The following is an 18274-nucleotide window of genomic DNA, read 5'->3' as shown; positions in this document are numbered from 1 at the left end:
TGTGATAGTTGGATCACGTTGAGCAACAGTCCAGTGAAGGTTGTCACTGGGGTCAGTGGGATTCTTTCAGCTGTTGTGAAAGAAACACCTGGTCACACATTTCTTCCCTCATCTGGGGATAGGGAAACTTGTTTATATGAATATTGTTGCATGGAGTAGTTATGTGTTGGACTGTCTTCTTAAGTAATGATAAATCAGATCAGAGTGAGGCTTGTATAATATAGCTTATTGCTCTTTATTGGCTGTTTATACCAGCTACTATGGGCTGGACTATGTGACCTTTTGTTGAACATTGCTCTTAGCCTTACCTCACCTTCCCTTGAGAAACCTCTTGCCTTACCAAACTAGTTGCTAATTATGGCCAATTCTGCTAACATTTCTCTTAATAATACTCACTGAATGGCTCAATTGTGGAATCTTCTTATACTCCTAAAAACTCATCTTTGGGAGCACAGTGATTTACTGCAGTACGTTAGGAGAGAATTGACCTCACTTTTGTATTTAAGTCATTAAATTCACACAATCTGTTAAATCCATGAAACCTTAATATGGAAGTTTGTTATCTTACTGTCCATTTGTCCGCCCCCATTGTTCCACTACTGGAGTCTGACCCACAGTTTGAGAAACACTGATTTAGGGAGTGGTGCTTACTTGTGGTGATATCATCGATGTAGGTGTGGCACGATAACGTCATCCTAAAAATACCCCCCTTGTCGCTAATAGCATCTGCCCCACCTCATTCATTCCTCAGATGGCACTGGTGGAAAGTGAAAGTGCACTATGGGGAGGCTTATGATTCACTGAGTAAAGTGGTTAAGACATTCAGATCTAATGAATTAAACACCAACATTGTGATTTTTAATAAAATATTTAGAAATTTTTCAAAGAAGACTTATAAGGTTACATAGTATCTCAGTGTCTGACCCAGACTCTCTATTAAAGCGAGGATCAGCATCAAGCAGTCAGTGTACATGCATTTACTTTCTACATCTCATCTTTTTACTTCTGCGAAAACTTAAATAACTTGATGAATTAGGAAGTCAGGTTGTATATCATCTGAGGGGAAACTGCTTATCCGCTCAGTGAACACTTTCCTGATTAGTTTATTGGCTCAGTCTCTAGTTGCTGGTTTTATTGAATGCAATGTAATGGTCATTTTCTAAACTGCGATCTTAGTTTTCAAAGAACGAAGTTTATGATGGCAAATTTGCTCAGCTTTACAACATGGATATGTTCAAATTTGATTTAGATTGTTGTAATCGAAAAATTCTTCACAGCGAAGTCAAAGTGAGAGTTAAATAATACCATTAAAACGTCTAATGCAGCTGTTGGTTGCAGTCAGCATCTGTCTTTTTGGGAAGACTGCACTGGAGTCTTTGGTTAAACTCCCATAATCCTTCTCTCTGCATAGCCAGAGAGCTACGCAAACACAGGACCATGAATTTGGCTTTAAGCGCTACATTCTGAAAGCATTTGTGTCTGTGAGAGTCACCAGACAGGGCTTTATAGCTCCGGGCTGAATTATTTTTCATACCCAACCTCTAGCAGGAGCATGGAAATGCTGTTGCTATGGAATCGCCAAATAAACTCTTCACTTGCGGCAGATTGTTACCAAAAGTGTGTGAAGATTTCACATCTGTCTAAGCATTGTGCCATCTTCTGGAATAAGTGCATATTCAGATATTTTAAACATGACCTTCTGTGTGAGGAGTGACCCAAGCCTTTTGTATGCGCGCACACCCTGTTAAAATCTTCTCCACAGATGACGTGTCTCAGTTATATAACTAACAACAGGGAGGAAACTCCTGGGAGACATCTCCTTGAGTTGACTATACTAGTCAGACAGCACAACTTTATTCATACCAGACAGTTCAGATATGCAGTGGAACCACTTTGTTATTAGTGCTGTACAATTATACAAAGCTCATTTCCTTTGCACTGCTTTGACAGCTGTTCCACAGAGTACGTAAAAGACCCAAGAGGTCCCAACCACAGTCACATGGCTGACCTGCCCTGTTTTCAGCTCTCACTTTTGCACAGTTGTTGCACCTCCTTCTTGCATGTCTCTGCCAGTTTTATCCCCTTTCTTCTCTGGTGTATTTATCTCTAGCATACAATAGTTTTTCTATTTGCTTGTCTCTTGGATGTGCTTACAGCTCCGTGCTGCTGCTTTAACCCATTCATTCTTTTATTTTATTTTTGTATCAAATGGCCTCAATGAAAGGTTGGTCTTCTCTTTCCCTCCCCCTTTAAGGCCTTAAGCAGTCTGTTGTGTGCCGCCTCATTTAGTTTTATTTTTGCCTGTGGAAACTGGCCTGAAGTTTCCACAGACTGGCGCAGCACAATTTCATATCACAGTAAATGGAAATGACATCAGTCACAGTGGGCAGAAAGAACATTTCCTTTTCTTTCTACTGACTTGTTTCAGTACACGAGGGTGTCAAGGACACTCTATTTTTATTGGTCCCTGTGCTACTGATCCCATCAGATTGGTCTCATTCTACTGAAAGTGTGTTGCTAGGGTTGCTGTGATAGGCCAGGTCACCTAACCACATCTAAATCCTCTGAAACCTGAATTGGCCCTTTGAGCTGTAGCACCATTGTGATTTTAGCTTAGACCCAATACAGACTAAAGTATGCCAAGCTCTTCTGCTGTGTTGTACACAAACAGGCAGAATTATTTTTAAAAGTTGATGATCAACTTAAATGAAAAGTTTACCAGGTGTGGGGCTTAGCCTGACTTAGAAGTGATATTGAAAGAATGACTTCTTTCCCATTATGAGATAGAAATTGGACATTTCAAGCATATTGTAAAATAACAGACTGTGGATCCTGATATCCTTCTAAAATCAAGTTATGATACTTACAGAAACTAAAAGTCGATATGAAAAAACATTAATAAAAATAAAAATTACACAGAAAGTAATTAGAACTATATGGTGTACTTAGTTTTAATTCTTAAATTTAATCAAATTTGCCAGCAGAAACAGTTTGAGGAGGCTTTGATGTTTACTGAAATTGGGATGTCTGTGTAACCGTTACCTTGAAAATACACCAGCTCCAACATAGCCATCAGAACTATTTGCACCCACTCAGGACAGTGTTTGCAGTTCTGCCAAATGACCCACAGTGCATTTCAAAAGCTCGAAATGTAGCCTGGTCTATTTTTAACGGAAGCCACATCAAGTTGCACAGCGCAGAAGAGGAGCACAGGAAGTCGGATACAGGATTGGTACAGAAAATTTAGTCTTTTATTTTCAAAATAAAAGACAGTTTATAGGCTAAACATTCAGCTTCTAAAACAGTGAGATCTGAAGCTCTGTTAAGGACAGAACGAGACCTCATCTGAGATACGATGTCACACTCGTGGTCAAATAAATTTCCCCTTGTGGGACTAATAAAGGTATATCAATATCAAGTGTGGTATAGTGAACCTCTTGAATTTTGTCTTTTTCAAATATGTATCCATATTTAAATTCTAAAAAAATACTAAAAGTAACACTAAAAGTATTTTCAAAACAAAATCAAATTTAAATATAGGTTAGATATAGGAGCAGAACCATTCTGGAAACTGAATTTGAGCTGAAAACAAAACAATGTTATATATATTTTTTAAAAAAATATTTTAAAAAATCCAAAACAAACACTTGCAGCACTGTTCTGGATCCAGTAACCACTGTTTATGATTTTACTGTATGCAGTCACAGAAATATGCTGTTATATCAACTTTCTTGTGATGTAAACACAGTGGAGCTTTACAGAACATGCAGATTAGTATTTACTCTTTCATTTACCACTTCACCAGGTGAACTCTTTAAATCTGTTGACCTCATTGTTCTTTTCTGGAAAACAAAGCGTCTTTTGGCTAAGTGAGTGCAGCATTTCTGACTAAACACGTTCCAACGTTGTTGGCATTCCACAGGATCTGATCCATGTGGATTGCAGCAGAGGAGACATGATGGCGTTTTCTAAATAATGCAGGAGGACAGAGTGCAGAGCACGAGGTGGAACAGGAGAAAGTGAAAGGAGCGATGTGGAAAGAGCAGAGAGTTGATCTTAAAAGGCTGCCTCACCACCGAGCAATGTAAACACATCCAGTAAGAGAGATTAAAACAGAGTGATGATGGGTAAATTAACAAACTCGAAAGATGTTAACCATCTAAACCAATCAGAGTATCACTGTGACAGAGTGTCCAGAGTCTGATATCATAATTCAGACCAGCGACTTTGGACTGTAGCCTGTGACCGCTGCTTTGCTGAGTTTAACAGAGAATTGTATTGTGCTCTGTGCGTATATGGACTGAATGGTTTGCATTGTTAAGCGTTTGTCCCAGCTAATGATGTAGGAAGTCTCCATCAGGCCCACACTCAGCATACATTATAAGAGACTCAATCAGATTGAAAAGCTCTGCAATGTGCAGGCATAGATGTGCTGGCTCCGAGCAGACACTCCTGATGTTCATAGTCAAATGCTCAGAAGGCCAACAAGCTTCGTCAGGGCTTTTAAGGGGTTACAGCGTATAGATGGTGAATGAGCAGATTAAACAATGAACGACAAGTTTTGATCCCAAATTTCTATGAGTTGGATTTTAGACTTTCTCTAAACTTTCATTTCTCTAAAAGTTGTGATTCTTGGTAGAAACTATAAGATTGATAGCTGCAAGTTTGTTTTTATACGCAGGTAATTTATGAAGTTGAGGAAACAAAAATCCCCCTTCAGCAGGTATGCGGGGATGTTTATGTGATCGATGGTGATGAATATTTTTTGTTTTGTTGTTTTTTATTCTCTCTTTAGCATAAAAAAACAAATATTTTTTATTATAGTCTTTCAGCAATTCTTCATCTTTGAACATTCAGCCAACACAAACTTTATATTGCACAACAGAAAGGAATTTGCCACTGACCTGGTGGTCGCCTCCTCATTTGTTGAAAGGTTCAAAAGCAGTCAACAAGGCTGATGTTGGCCATGACCGTGTTTGGTTGACAGGTATTGTAGGATGAAGTGCAGATTTTATGATATCCTTTGAATGACAGAACCATTACTGAAGAACAGGCTGACTCAACCACCTCAAAACATTGAGACTGGACTGACTAATCAACACAAACACTGGACTTTTTGCACTAACTTCTTTACTTCCTAATTTTTGCTGCTACACTAAGGAATGTTTACTGTTCCTCCACTACCTCAACTCATCATCACAAAACCTTATTATTATTTTACGTTGTGTTTTTTTTGTCACACTGTCACTTTGTTGCTCTTGTTTGCACATTTGCACATGCACTTTGTTGTCTGCTGTCTGTTAACAAAAAAAAAAAAGTCTTCCTTAGATAGTTAGTTAGTTTTTGTTAATTTATGTTGTAATTTATGTTAGGTCAGTCTGTCTTGTCTCTGCTAGCCAGCTAACTAGGCCTCTTAGTTAGCTAGTTTAGTGTTTTCTGTTAATTTATGTTGTAAATTTATGTTGCATGTAGCACCTTGGTCCTGGAGGAACGTTGTTTCGCTTCACTGTGTACTAACTGTATATGGTTGAAGTGACAATAAAGCCAACTTGACTTGACTAACTGGTCCCAGTTAAGAGAATATTATGGATTATTCATTGAGAACAGTCTTTCTTTTTCACCTATTAATGTAGTATACTTACCAGAAGAAATAGTGGTAAAATATGTTAAAAATAAGAAATCATATCACCTCAATAGAGTGATGAAATTGCTCAGGACACACATATTAATACTATTAGTTGTCCAGGACAAATATACAAGTACCTAATATAGTGAAAGTCTATTAGTTTGGTGCGTTTGCTGTATTTCTCTGTCACATTTTCTTAGTGGTCAACTTTTAAAACAATAAAAACAACAAAACTAAATAGTTTAGTGGGTAATATTTGCCAGGTTCTAAATCTGCTTGTGCAAGGTATCTAAAACATTTATTTGCTGACTTGTATAGATAATATAATAAAATGTCAAAATGAAAATAAAGGAACTGATGACAAAATAATTAATTGCAAGTAAATGTAATATATGATATAATTCTGTATTTTGATTTAACACCTCTACTTTCCCGCTTGAAAGTTTCATAGATTAGTGAATGAGAGGACGTGAAACTGCTTAACAACTCCACCACATGTAGACAGCATGGATTTTGCAACATGAAAACTTTATTGACAAGTCTTTCTGAGTCTCTCATGTGATGCTGTCTGACATTGTAGTTCTGCTTTTTGCCTCTACAGCCAACAAGCGCCGGAGCTTGTATGGAAGTCCGTACAACCAGCAGAGTTATGGAAGTCCTTATAGCACAAATGCAGCCAACAGCCCTTACAGCAGTGGCTTCAACTCCCCCTCCTCAACCCCAAGCAGAGTGCCCATCGTGCGACAGCAACTAATGCCCAGTAACGCAAGTATGGGTCTCTCTATAGTTCACTGTCTGTTTCAGGATATCTGTTTAGTTTATCTCTAAAACATTCACATATGATTTCTGCACCAGTTCATCAGAGAAACTCTGCAGCAGAGAGGAATCCTCCTGCAGTTAGTCCGCAGTCATCGGTGGACAGCGAGCTGAGCACGTCAGAAATGGATGAGGACTCAGTGGGATCCTCAACGACCTATAAACTCAATGATGTCACTGATGTCCAGATATTGGCACGCATGCAGGAAGAGAGTATGTATCCGTCATCCACAGCTTTATTCTTCAATTTTTTGCAATTATATTTTTTTTTGCACCACACCTTTTTTGCCAACAGGCTTGAGACAGGAATATGCTGCAACAGCATCCAGACGGAGCTCGGGTTCATCCTGCCACTCCCTGCGGCGCAGCACCTTCAGTGACCAGGAGCTAGATGCTCATAGTCTGGAGGACGACGAGGAGGCGGTGCACCCGGCCTTTCACCTGCCCTCCAACCGTTTCAGCCCCTCCCCTCGCCACTCTCCCCGTGCATCCCCGAGAAACTCTCCCCGCTCGCGCTCACCTGCTCGTTCCATCGACTATAGCCACAGCCGGGGTTCTCCTCAGCCCATCATCAGCCGCCTGCAGCAGCCTCGTCACTCGCTGCAGAGCCACGGGCATGACCTTCAGACTAATGTGGTGAAAAATGAAGGTAAGCAGTGGACATGAACAAGTTGCATGTTTCAGTTACTCCAGTGTTTCACACATTAGGTCTTATTTTCATCACAAGTAATGTGTTTATTATCAGATGTATAATCAGATGGATTTTAAAGTCAGAGAGCAGCAAGGAAGCTGGGGATGGTTGTCCTTACTTTGTGATCTCAGTGAGATGGAGGTTTAGAACGACTGCTGTCACCAGAGGCACCAGTCAGTGGACACTGGACAAAAAATTCAAACAGCTGTTTATCAAAGACCGCCACTGCAGCGACTTGGCCAACAAGCCAGCCAAATAAAGACTGACTTTTCAGACCTAAATGTAGCTAAAAAAAAATGAGGCAAACTCAGAAGTGCCCAAAACATGGGTTCCTTTTAGCTGACCCGCAGCCTACTTGCTCTGTAAAAATTAAATACTATTGTCTCAGTAGCTAGTTTCAAGGGTTTTCACTAGCTACTTGTCTGTAACAGTCGTTAGCCAGTGAGCATATCAATGAGTTTGGCATTTGGGATCCATGTTTTACTCGTTACCCCTGGTTTCAACACACCAAAATACCAGCATCCATTATTTTATATGCAGTCTATGGGAAAAAATAACAAGAGACAGAAAGGGTAAGGGTGATTGTCCATAACTTACCGTATTTCCCGGACTACAAAGCGCACCTGAATATTAGCCGCACAAGCTAAAATCAGGGGAAAATCCTGTTTTGTACATACATTAGCCGCACCTGACTAAAAGCCGCAGGTGTTTCAATGTTGACTTATCATATGTAAGAGAATATGCACAAAGGGAATTGTCAGGAAAGAGATGGCTGTTTGGAGACACACCCCTTTTATTAATATTTTGAAAAACAAGTTATGGGTACATATTTGCACATGTAGTACATAACAGTAACCTACAGCACACCAGAAAAATAGATTCGGACTACCTTTTAGGCTCAGGTGCAGTGACACGGCTTTAACAAGAAGAAAAGTCAGTCATTCACCATCTTTCTCTTCTTCCTGCGCTCTAAAACCACCAAAGTCCTCTTCTCCAATGTCGGAAACGAACAGGCTCAGGATGGCTTCGTCATCCACTCTCCGCTTCTCTCCTTCGTTGTCACTTTCAAAACCAAAGAAATCCTCGTTGTCAGTGTCAGAGTCGAACACCCTCAGAAGGGCCGTGGCGGTGTCCTCCTCTCCATCATGCAGCAGTCCAGCCCTTCAAAATCCGTTGGTGATCGTGGATGTTTTCGCACTTTTCCACGCTGTCAGAATCCACCGGTGGAGTTGGGCATAACTTGCTTTTCGCAAGTTTATCGCCGCTCGTCATCCACGCCTCCCGCTGAATGCGTAGCGCTACTTTGAAGTTTGTTTTTCGCGCTACTTCGTACGGCACTACGTTGCCTGGCGGACGGACATGTGACTAACATACCACTCTTGAACCCTGATCCTTCCGCCAGGCAACGTAGTGCCGTACAACAGCGGAACAAACAAAACAAATCGTCTTACGATATCACAAAAATCATGGACAATCCATAGAAAAGCCGCACCTGACTAAAAGCCGCAGGGTTCAAAGCTTGTGCAAAAAGTAGCGGCTTATAGCCCGACAATTACGGTAATCACATGGATAAGTATGTTACCAAATATGCTTAAACTAATACATGTAGGAGTACACCGGCGAGTAAAAGTTTATCTGTGGGAAACAGTGATTTGAGTTGACGCTGACTTTGATTCTGGCCTGTGCTACTGTTGTAGAAAAACTGCGCCGAAGTCTTCCTAATCTTACACGCACCTCGGTGGCGGCGGCAGTTCAGGCCCCAGAGCCCGTGAAGAACAGTCGCAGCTGTGAGTCCAACCTGCAAGTGCCAAACGGCGGCTCCCCCCGACACCAGAGCCAATCTGCCAGTGAGTACTGTAACAGCCACGGAGAGCATCACTTTTTAAGCCTTTTAGTTTGAATGCGAAATATTTATTAACTTGAAGCTTTAGACTGTCAGATTCATTACTGAAGTAACTTTTTGTTAGATCGATATTTGTTTTGCTCTCCAAGCGCAGCGACTGCACTGCTTTGTAGTGACATGGCTTTGGTGTTTGGGGATCCTCTTTTGTCTTTGATCTTTTTTCCTTGTAATATGTTTAACACACACAAACACACAAACACACACACACACATCCTTCCTCTTATTGTCTTGGCATAACTTTCACTTCAAAGAAAAGCACTCATCCTGCAGAATAAAAGCATGATGCCAGAAACACTGACAATCCAGAGCGACTCGGGGGATCTGTGACACAAACATTGTTTTACATTTCATGTCCAATGGTTTTATGGTCTCTTTTAAGAGCTTAGAAATCCTCCTCTGCGAGTTAAGACTATCCATTTGATATAATCCTGTAATGGGAGATAAAGGTAATGATTTAGTCCTTAATCCAGAAGCTGTAATCTCTCCTCTGTTACTAGAGACAGATGGAGGGGTCAAAGAGGAAGTTTCAGCGGGTTAATCATGTGGTAGCTGCCTCTTTCTTGCCTTAACCAGCTCCTAGTGTGGAAGGATGGTGTATTTGTGTGCTCCCTATGCATACATACAGAGCAGCAATTCAGTTTTTACCTCAGTCTTTATACATTTATCTGTGGTGACTGGTTTGTGTTTTTCTGAGCTTTGGCTGTACTGGACATGGGCACCTCTGCTGCCTCTATCACTGGCTTCTCTTCCCTGTAAAGCATGTGTAAACCATACACTCCTTTTCTCTGTCTGTGCTGGGATTGGTTGTTAAACCTGTCAGAGGCAGAGGGCACTTTGCTCTGATAGTCGTGCTCCTCCTTCACTATCTCAGCGTGTGTGCTTGGAGAGCCCTCTAGTGTCCTCAACCTGCACCTCAGGCTCAAATGGCCTCCAGTGCCAAAATAGCCCCTCTTTCTCCATGAATTCTGTGACAGATTGAAGTCTAGTGCTGACATGTTTCTGTTTTCCAGCAGCACCTCAGCTCCCGAAATACTTGACCCCTTCTCGCACCTCACTGAAACCCAAACAGCAGCTCCAAAGCCCCACTGCCCTACGAGGTAACAGCTAAAGGCTGTGAGACTGCTCACACAGACAAATGCACAATTTGTGACAACATAAAAGTCAGCTGAAGGTACAGATGACTGATGAGTTGTAATGATGGGTTGTTATGTTTATGGAGCGGAAATGAAAGTGAGGGAAGTTGCCAGCTCGTCATTTGAAGGGCTGAGAATGTAAAGCAACGCTGAGCACACGCTGAATTTAAGCCTTTTATTTTTGTTGCTTTCTTTGCAAGATGTTTAATACGAGGTAACCATGGAGTACGTTTGTTGTCAGAGATGAGGATGATCTTGCAACCTTGTAAGAAATGTGTGAATGTGTATTTTCTTTTGGTTGTGGTAATACTTTCTTTCTGTAAAGAATCATGCATGACAGGGTCAGTGTTGTCTCAGGTAGGTAACACCTTAGAATAGCCATTGCTAATAAATAGTAAACTGATAGTTAATTAGACTTCAGTTATGTTTTTTTATGATTCGACAGTTAGATCATAATAAAAATAGTTGTAAATAAACGTTGTGCATTTATAATATTTGTCATCTTGATAGCTGTTAGAAAGTTGCCCCTGATGTTCAAAATACTTGTTTTGTATAAATGGACGCACAGGTGACACTGGCAAAAATCCAAAGGCTGGAGAGCGTGTACTGTTTCATTCACTGTTTAGTTTTCTTCTCTCTTGCTCTTTACCTGTTTGATGCCACACATACAAGATACCTGATGGCTTTCCTACGATGCAAGTCCAACATAGCCAGGCTTTCTTTGCGATAGCTGGCTCGACACAACGTAAAATCTCAGTCAGAGGTGGCGGGTATCACGATGGAGGTTTTTATAATCCAGGCGTTCTGCTTCAGGCTCAGCATAAAAAGGGATCGAAGCATCTTTTCACTCTTGGATGCAGATCTATAAAATCTAAAAACCCCAAAATATAATAAGAAAAAGAAACAACGTTCCTGAAAATCCTGTGAAATCTTGTGAATACATAAGTCAATACATATCTATTTTACTGCTAAATGTTGCCATGAGTGCTGCACGTTAGAGCCCTGAAACTTTAAACATGATACACATTATTACTCTGCATGTCTGGGCATAGCGCTGTCCTGTAGCCTCATAAAATCCCCGTAGATTGTGGGCAGGTCAAAGTGAAATAAATGTTATTGATTGACTATTCTCAGTGATAAATTGCCAACAAACAGGCCGATGAGTTTTCTAATGTGTTCTCCGTTAGCTACAACCTCAGCAGTGTACAAAATGATTTGGCAGCAGATTGGGACCAAGCATAAATACAATATTACATTTTCTCCATGACCAACTGAATGCATGCAGTACACAGTTTGTCGAGCTGTAACTTTACTGCACAGCTTCCTTTTGTGATATTAGTAAGCCTATCAACTTGCCTGTATGAAATATAAGTCTAGAGAATCTGTATTGTACTTGCTTTAAGTGAAAAAAATCAATGAAAATCCATCCTGATGATTTTTAAAGAGAAGATCTGAACACAAACCTACTCCAGACCAGGTTATGTGCCTAGCCTAAGATATGGTGACCTAGCCAGGTACACAGAGAGTCAACTTCATGACAGAGCTCACTAACCCATTAATCTCGCTTTGTTGTGCACTTCCTCCCAGAGATGCCAGCAGCTTTCACTAAATAGCAGGAATAAGAAGGGCAATTACTAAGGAAGCAATTAAAACAAAACATTTGGTTGTCATTAACAAATACATAACATCGTTAAAGGTGGCCCCGAAGAGGTTTTAGTTATCCCAGCAGAAAATCCTCTCCTACGTCAGGTGTTGAAATTTAAATAATTTTTCTTACTGTATATTTAGGTGGGTTTTATTTAGTCAAAGGATTTTTCTTTATAGATAATTAAAAATTAGAGGAAACTGAATAGATTTCTGTCAAATAAGATGACAGACTCATTGCCTTTATCATGTGTGGCGTCAGCCCTAAAGGCCCATTTTGAGCAAAACGCCACATTACACTGCATGGTCAGCACGTTCCTCCCTCCCTGCTCTGAAATAAGGCCTGTCTTTGTTGTCTTCGTCTTTGTCTAGTCCCACTCTCCTGTTGCTTTGGAGAAGAAGGTGATTTCAGTGAGTATTCACTGAGAGCCTCCACCTTTTTAAATATCGTGATTGTGGTTTCCACGCCGTGGCCGCATCGATGTTGTGTTGTTGGTTTTTACTAGTAGAGTTTGCTCTGTGTGTTTGTATCATCTCATTCTGTCAATGCATCAAAAATCATAGCCGGCAGCTGTGCTAGTTAACCTTTCTGTTCATTTATTTATGTTTTTGAACTTATGTAGAAGTTTGTGAATTTGGAATGGATGTTGTTAGTAAAAGCTTGCATACTGTCTCAGATTTTTTTATACCGGCATCATATTTAAATTAACCTCACACCATCGTGGTTTTGATCATTACTTCATTATATAGATACTGTGTATGAAAGCAGTCCATCATAATCCACTTACACCTGACTTTTCTGCCCGTCTCCAGTTCCATCTCCCAGTAAACTACGGACTCCTGCCACCCCATCACCACTAGCCTTGCGGCAACCGGTAAAGGCCACATCTACCCCCAATTCTGCCACCTCCACCCCCACCCGCTCCCTAGCTCCTCCGCGCAGTGGCCTGCCCCGACCTAGTGCTTCTACAGGAGGAGGAGGAGGAGGAGGCGGTGGGATCCCTCTGCCTCGCAGCAAACTGGCCCAACCCGTGCGCAGGTATGTACAGACACGTCCTTATTGTGCACCTCTCTGTCTGATTAAAGAGGACGGTAACACTTTATAATAAGGGCGTAATTCCCCTGTAATTAAATGAAATTTCAATGGAATTCATTTTAAATTACAATGTAACTATATTTACCTACAAATACTTGAAATAAGCTGCAGCAGAATAAAGAGGTAGCAAGCAAGAAATAATTATACTTTAATTTAACCTCCTTTATTCCAGTGTGCCTACCTTTAAGTATCGCTAGGTAAATATGATTACACTGTAATTTCAGATAAAATACATTGAAGTTCCATCTAATTAAAGGGGAATTACACTCTTAGTCATGCAGCAGGTTATAAAGTGTTACCAGGCAGGCGTATTGTGCTTATATATATATATATTTTCGCTCTTATGTGTACACCAGTGATGTTTCTGGCTGGTAATTTACTAAAAATTGACCAGTCTAATATCAAGACAACAGTCAAAGCTGAGCACAACAGACTAACAGACAATGTCTGTAATTACATTCCTCAACAATCAAATCGTAAATTAAACGTTGCTGAAATTTTTAGTTGCTGTCACATAATGTTGCACAGACAGTCTTATTGTATTTCCTGAGTGTAGCAGCAGCAGCAGCATTCTTCCCTTCCAGGTTTAAATAGCTGGCTGGTTATTTTACTTTGACCGAGAAAGAGAGAGAGAAATGCTGGTGTAGCCGCAGCTCCAGCTAGTGGTGAGTGGTTGTAGAATCTCCATCCACCACTAGCTCTTTTAATGTCTTTTGATTCCACTGTTCTTACAAATTCGTGCAGTTTTACTGTTATCGCCTGTCTTTTAATTTCTATAATTCACTTTCTGCGTTCTGTGTGTTGCTTTGTGGTGGTTCCATTCCCAGATTGATTCCACTCTTATAAAGGTTGGCCAGTCTTGCTTCCTCCAAATAAGAACCTTCTAACTTTGAAACTAACACCCAGGAAAGGTTAATCCATCCATTTTCTTAACTGCTTATCCAGTTCAGGTTTGAGGGTACACTGTCATAGGACAGGAGGGGGGTACACTCACACACACTAGAGTCACACTTGTGGCCAAAGCTGCATCTCTTTGCCTGTGGGAGGAAGCACAAGTACCTCCAGGCAAACGCTGGCGGATTCGAACCCAGGACCTTCCTGCTGGAGAGCGACAGCGCTAACAATCACACTTTCTGTTCATTGTTATTGGTTTAATATGCAGACATTCACTTTGGAACAGCCTGGCTGGGAGTGCAAGGCTCGCAGAATTAATGACCAACTTTATATCAGTCCTTAAAACATATTTTTATGCGATTCCATCAGAGTCTGGCTGATGTCTTTCAGTTGTTTTGTTTATTATCTATTTTAAGTGCTTTAATGTGTCTGTGATATTTATTTTGAATTGTTTTCTGTCTTGTATCTCTTTATTTTTATTATTATTGTTGGCTGTTACAGAAATGCATTTTCCTTGCTTGCCTTTTCAGGTCCCTTCCTGGTCCGCGGACTTACAGCGGCGGCGGTGAGAACTGGAGAGAAGGTTGTTACTAAGGCGGGCCACCAGGGGGCTCTCCAGTCAAAACTATCAATAAAAGGAGGAAATATTTTAACATGGCACTTTATCTACCTAGATAACTCTTATAGTTCAGAAAGACCAAGCCCCCAAAAATACATTTGATTAAGAGTTTAAAAAAGAAAAAGGGAGAGGACAGAGTCCACATTGTGTCAAAGAGGACCTCTCATTGTGTCTCTCTGTGGGGACTGGCTCTGGAGGGGTCAGGCATGTAGTGCAGACAGCCCAGAAGATGCCAAAGAAACCAGCCCGACTCCAGCGCCCCCATCAGAGGACACGTCACCTGCCTTTGGTTCAACTGCAGTCATCCGTGAGACTGTCCATATCTCCACATGCCCAGCTTTCCTCCCTCCCCCTCCTCCTCGTCCTCCTCCCCCCTGTTCTTCTTTCACTTCCCTCAGGTTGAAATGTTTCCACGCATTTCTCTCTTTATGCTCTGTGTTTAACAGATGTCGGTGAGCGATCTCTATGATGATGCTGTGCAGGTGAACTGTCCCGTAACGTTAGAGAATTGTTGATGTCTTGAAACAGTGAAAGCACCTCTTGTGTGGGTTTGACATTTAAGAATCTTTCCTCTTTGTAAAATCAGCCAGAATGTATGCACAAGTTTGTTTTGGAAAATTATTTATTCAAAATTATTTAAGAAGTGTACATCCAAACATCCATATCAGTATTTTGTTTTAAAATTTCAGTTGTTTAAAATGTACGTTTTGAACCTCAACTGCAAAGCTAACTTTCCAAAGCCTTTTTTTGTTTGTTTGTTTTTGTTTTTAAAGTGTCAAACCGGGTGATTAAAGACATCCCAGCCAAAGCCTCAGTTCTGACTCGTACCACAGTTTTGCCAAGATTATACTTTTCCATTTAAGTGCTTAAAGTGGTCTGTTCAAGAACAGGGGCCAGTCTCACAAAGATGACTAAGTTCTAAAACCGTGTGTAAAAGATGGATTTTTGGTACGCTGACAGCTAACGCTAGCATTCGTACAGCTCACAGATATACCTGCTGCTTCAGAGAGGAGGAACAGAGTAATTCAACACTAGAATTTTAAAATGCACTAAAGCTACAAACAGCAGGTAGGTTCAGTTCAATGACTCTGATTAGCAAATGTGCAGTCTGCTCCACGTGCATGTGTCAGGATTCAACACCCATATTTTAATTTAGTTTAAATTAGCGAGTTAAATTGGGGGGTGGGGGGGGAAGACCCCAGGAGACTAAAACTAAGCTGTAGCTGTTTGTGCAACTTTATGCGTAAACAAACCAAAACAAAAAAAACCAACCAAAACACATGGTTCACCAAAGTGCTTTCCAAGACGGCAAAAAAAAAAATACATAAATAAAATTTCAAAAAATACCAAAACACGTTAAATAAAATTAAAGATAACAATAAAACTGACTAATAAAAAAAAGAACTTGCTGGTTATTTTAAAACAGGAGTCTCTAGTGAGTTGCAACTCAGTGAACTGCAATTTTTTTCCCCAGCCCAGCAGCTTTCTGCTTGGCGACATAAACCAGTTTGTCCTGGACTATTTTTAAATAATTGAACATCATTTTATCAGCAGTGTCGCTGAGTGAATACATAATTTGAAGTTAGCCCTGGAGAATGGTGACGCTTTTGACCTAAAGGTACTTTTTTGTAAATCTTTGTTTTTATTAGTGGTTCAAAACAATAAAAATGAACCAAAGCTGTCAGAAGAAGAAGAAACAATCGTTCTAACTTTATGTCCACATTGCCTTTGAATTATGTTTAAGAGCTCAATCTGGGCCATTCTGTACTTTGAATTATGTTGTGGTACAATTTTGCACCACAAGATGGTGCAGTGACTCATCGTAACGTTTCCTAAACCTGACTAATCATTAGGAGGAACACGTGCTTATTTGCTCTGGTGTTTTGGGGAAAAGGGAAGCCTCTTGTATAAATAGGGAAGGGTAAAGAGAACTATCAAATTTAAAAAATGGAACAGAAACATGAATGTGCTGCCCCCTGCTGGTGAAAGTTATAATTAGATTATGCAGATAACTACAAAAAGTACCTTTAGATAAAAGTCAGTGGTTCTTTTTGTGAAATTCAGACTAGATTACACATTGGTGACCCGGGCTTTTATTTATCTTACCTGCAGACAATAGCAGGCATTTCATTTATAATTGTTCATAATAGTCCTCTTTCCGCTGCAAGACCAAGCTTCAATTTGGGATCCACTCTGAGCTACTGAATTGTGCTTTTAATAGAAACACAGCACTTCAAGTAAGCACTTAAAGTTAAAAGCCCTTTCATTTGGGACTTTTATCACTGGACCTGAGCTGCTAATTGACTCTGTTGCAGAAATATGGCAGCCAAAGAGCACATTTTAGACCCTCGCACACTGGAGTCTCAGATCTCTTTGTGAAACTGGCCCCAGGTTAACATTAGCTCTGAGTTTTTACTGATGTCTGATTTAAAAAAAATGTTGAGAAAAATAGCCTGAAAGAGCTGTTTTGTCCCTGTTCACCCATTCAGCCAATGAAAACAAGGAAACTTTGATATTGTTTATCAAATCCCCATAAGAGATGTATCAGTGTGTATCATTCATACCATGAAAAAAAGGAATATGATGAAAATCTGTCTTGAATACATTTTAGGTTTTGATTGGCTTTTACCTCTTATGCTATGAGAATGAATCAAAAGGCATGCCAGTGTTCGGGAAGCTGTACCGGTGATTGATGTGGTGGGTGTTCTTAAACTAGTGCCTATAATTTAAAGTTTGAACATAATTTTGTTTGTATGTTTTCTTTTTTCTTGGTGCCAGTTTTTGGTTTTGCCAACATTGTTTGCAATTTTGCATCTGATTGCTTGATTGATTTGCTTGTTGCCTGTTTGTTTTTTTTAAATAGAATCAACACATTTATAATTGCTTTAAAAAAATGTTTTAAACGCGCCTTTGTATTTATATCTAATTACTCGCTCTGTAAATGAAACTATTTATTAAAGAGAGAGGTGCCTCTGTTAAAGCTCAGATTCAGTGGGAAGCTGTAGGACGAATGTTGCAAAAAGACATACCACACCTTTTGTGTGACAGGTTTTGTTATTGAAATTTTTTTTATATCCACAAACATGACATTCGGTTTCCCTGTGTAAAGTCACATTTCAAATAAAAGCTCAAAAGTATTCTTACATGTAGCTTTTCCTTTTTCTTGTTTGCAATTTTGCTAATTTGGAACTATAAAACTGTTTGTAAACACAAAGTGTACAAGCTGCACACCGTGGAGTTTGTACACATTTAAGGACAGTTTTTAAACCACATGTACACTGAGCAGACACTTTAATGTATCTAAAAAATAAATAAAGTGACTGCGGAGGCAGTGAACTCATCATCATGTTCAAGAAACCACTTCTGCAATATGGCATGTTATACAGCGGGGAGCAGCCATCTGAAGATGGTTCACTGTGGTCAGTACTAAGGGGCCCGAAATTGAGATCAGGTAATGTTTTTCAGAGGATGAACTGAGGGTGTGCACAAAGGCCCAGAAGAAGGTACATAAGGGAATATTTTTATGTTATTTATTTAGATTTTTACTTAAAACTGCCATAAAAAACACATCTTATATAGCACTGTAATATCTGAGCACTCAAAGCATTTTATACAACTTGTCACACTCATACAGGCTCTTTTTTTTCCTCCATGGTTTTAATAGGTTTAATAGAGTACACTCATATATTGTGTCAAAATTATTTCTGGGTATGTAAATCTGTCTCTGTGTGCTCTCACTTTACTATAACATTTATATTTTCTAAAAGAAAAAAGCAAACAACAACAACAAAACAATTTGCTTGCACTGTTCTTTGCTCTTGTCAGCTGTAATCAATTACAGTATTTATTCAT

At 40.0% G+C, this 18274-nt stretch overlaps 1 protein-coding gene across 2 annotated transcripts in view; it reads left to right on the top strand.

The window, feature by feature from the left end:
* The window catches only part of slain2 (SLAIN family member 2), a 28711-nt gene extending 11167 nt beyond the window's left edge, over window positions 1-17544 (top strand). Inside the window, exons 3-9 of one of the 2 annotated variants that reach the window (XM_085348101.1) lie at window positions 6228-6395; window positions 6482-6655; window positions 6738-7091; window positions 8831-8980; window positions 10047-10133; window positions 12627-12852; window positions 14334-17544. In XM_085348101.1, coding sequence (XP_085204227.1) covers window positions 6228-6395; window positions 6482-6655; window positions 6738-7091; window positions 8831-8980; window positions 10047-10133; window positions 12627-12852; window positions 14334-14397 — 1223 coding nt within the window. In that variant the 3' untranslated portion in view covers window positions 14398-17544. The remainder of the gene's footprint in view (window positions 1-6227; window positions 6396-6481; window positions 6656-6737; window positions 7092-8830; window positions 8981-10046; window positions 10134-12626; window positions 12853-14333) is intronic. The other variant, XM_085348100.1, reaches the window with a different exon arrangement.
* The last annotated feature ends 730 nt before the right edge of the window (window positions 17545-18274 follow it).

This window comes from Diplotaxodon limnothrissa, linkage group LG23, assembly GCF_057381915.1.
Source record: "Diplotaxodon limnothrissa isolate DT_005_m linkage group LG23, D_limnothrissa_male_GT1.1, whole genome shotgun sequence".
Classification (NCBI taxonomy): Eukaryota; Metazoa; Chordata; class Actinopteri; order Cichliformes; family Cichlidae; genus Diplotaxodon; species Diplotaxodon limnothrissa.
Note: the sequence above shows the minus strand (reverse complement) of the source record. Positions and strands in the feature narration are given on the sequence as shown.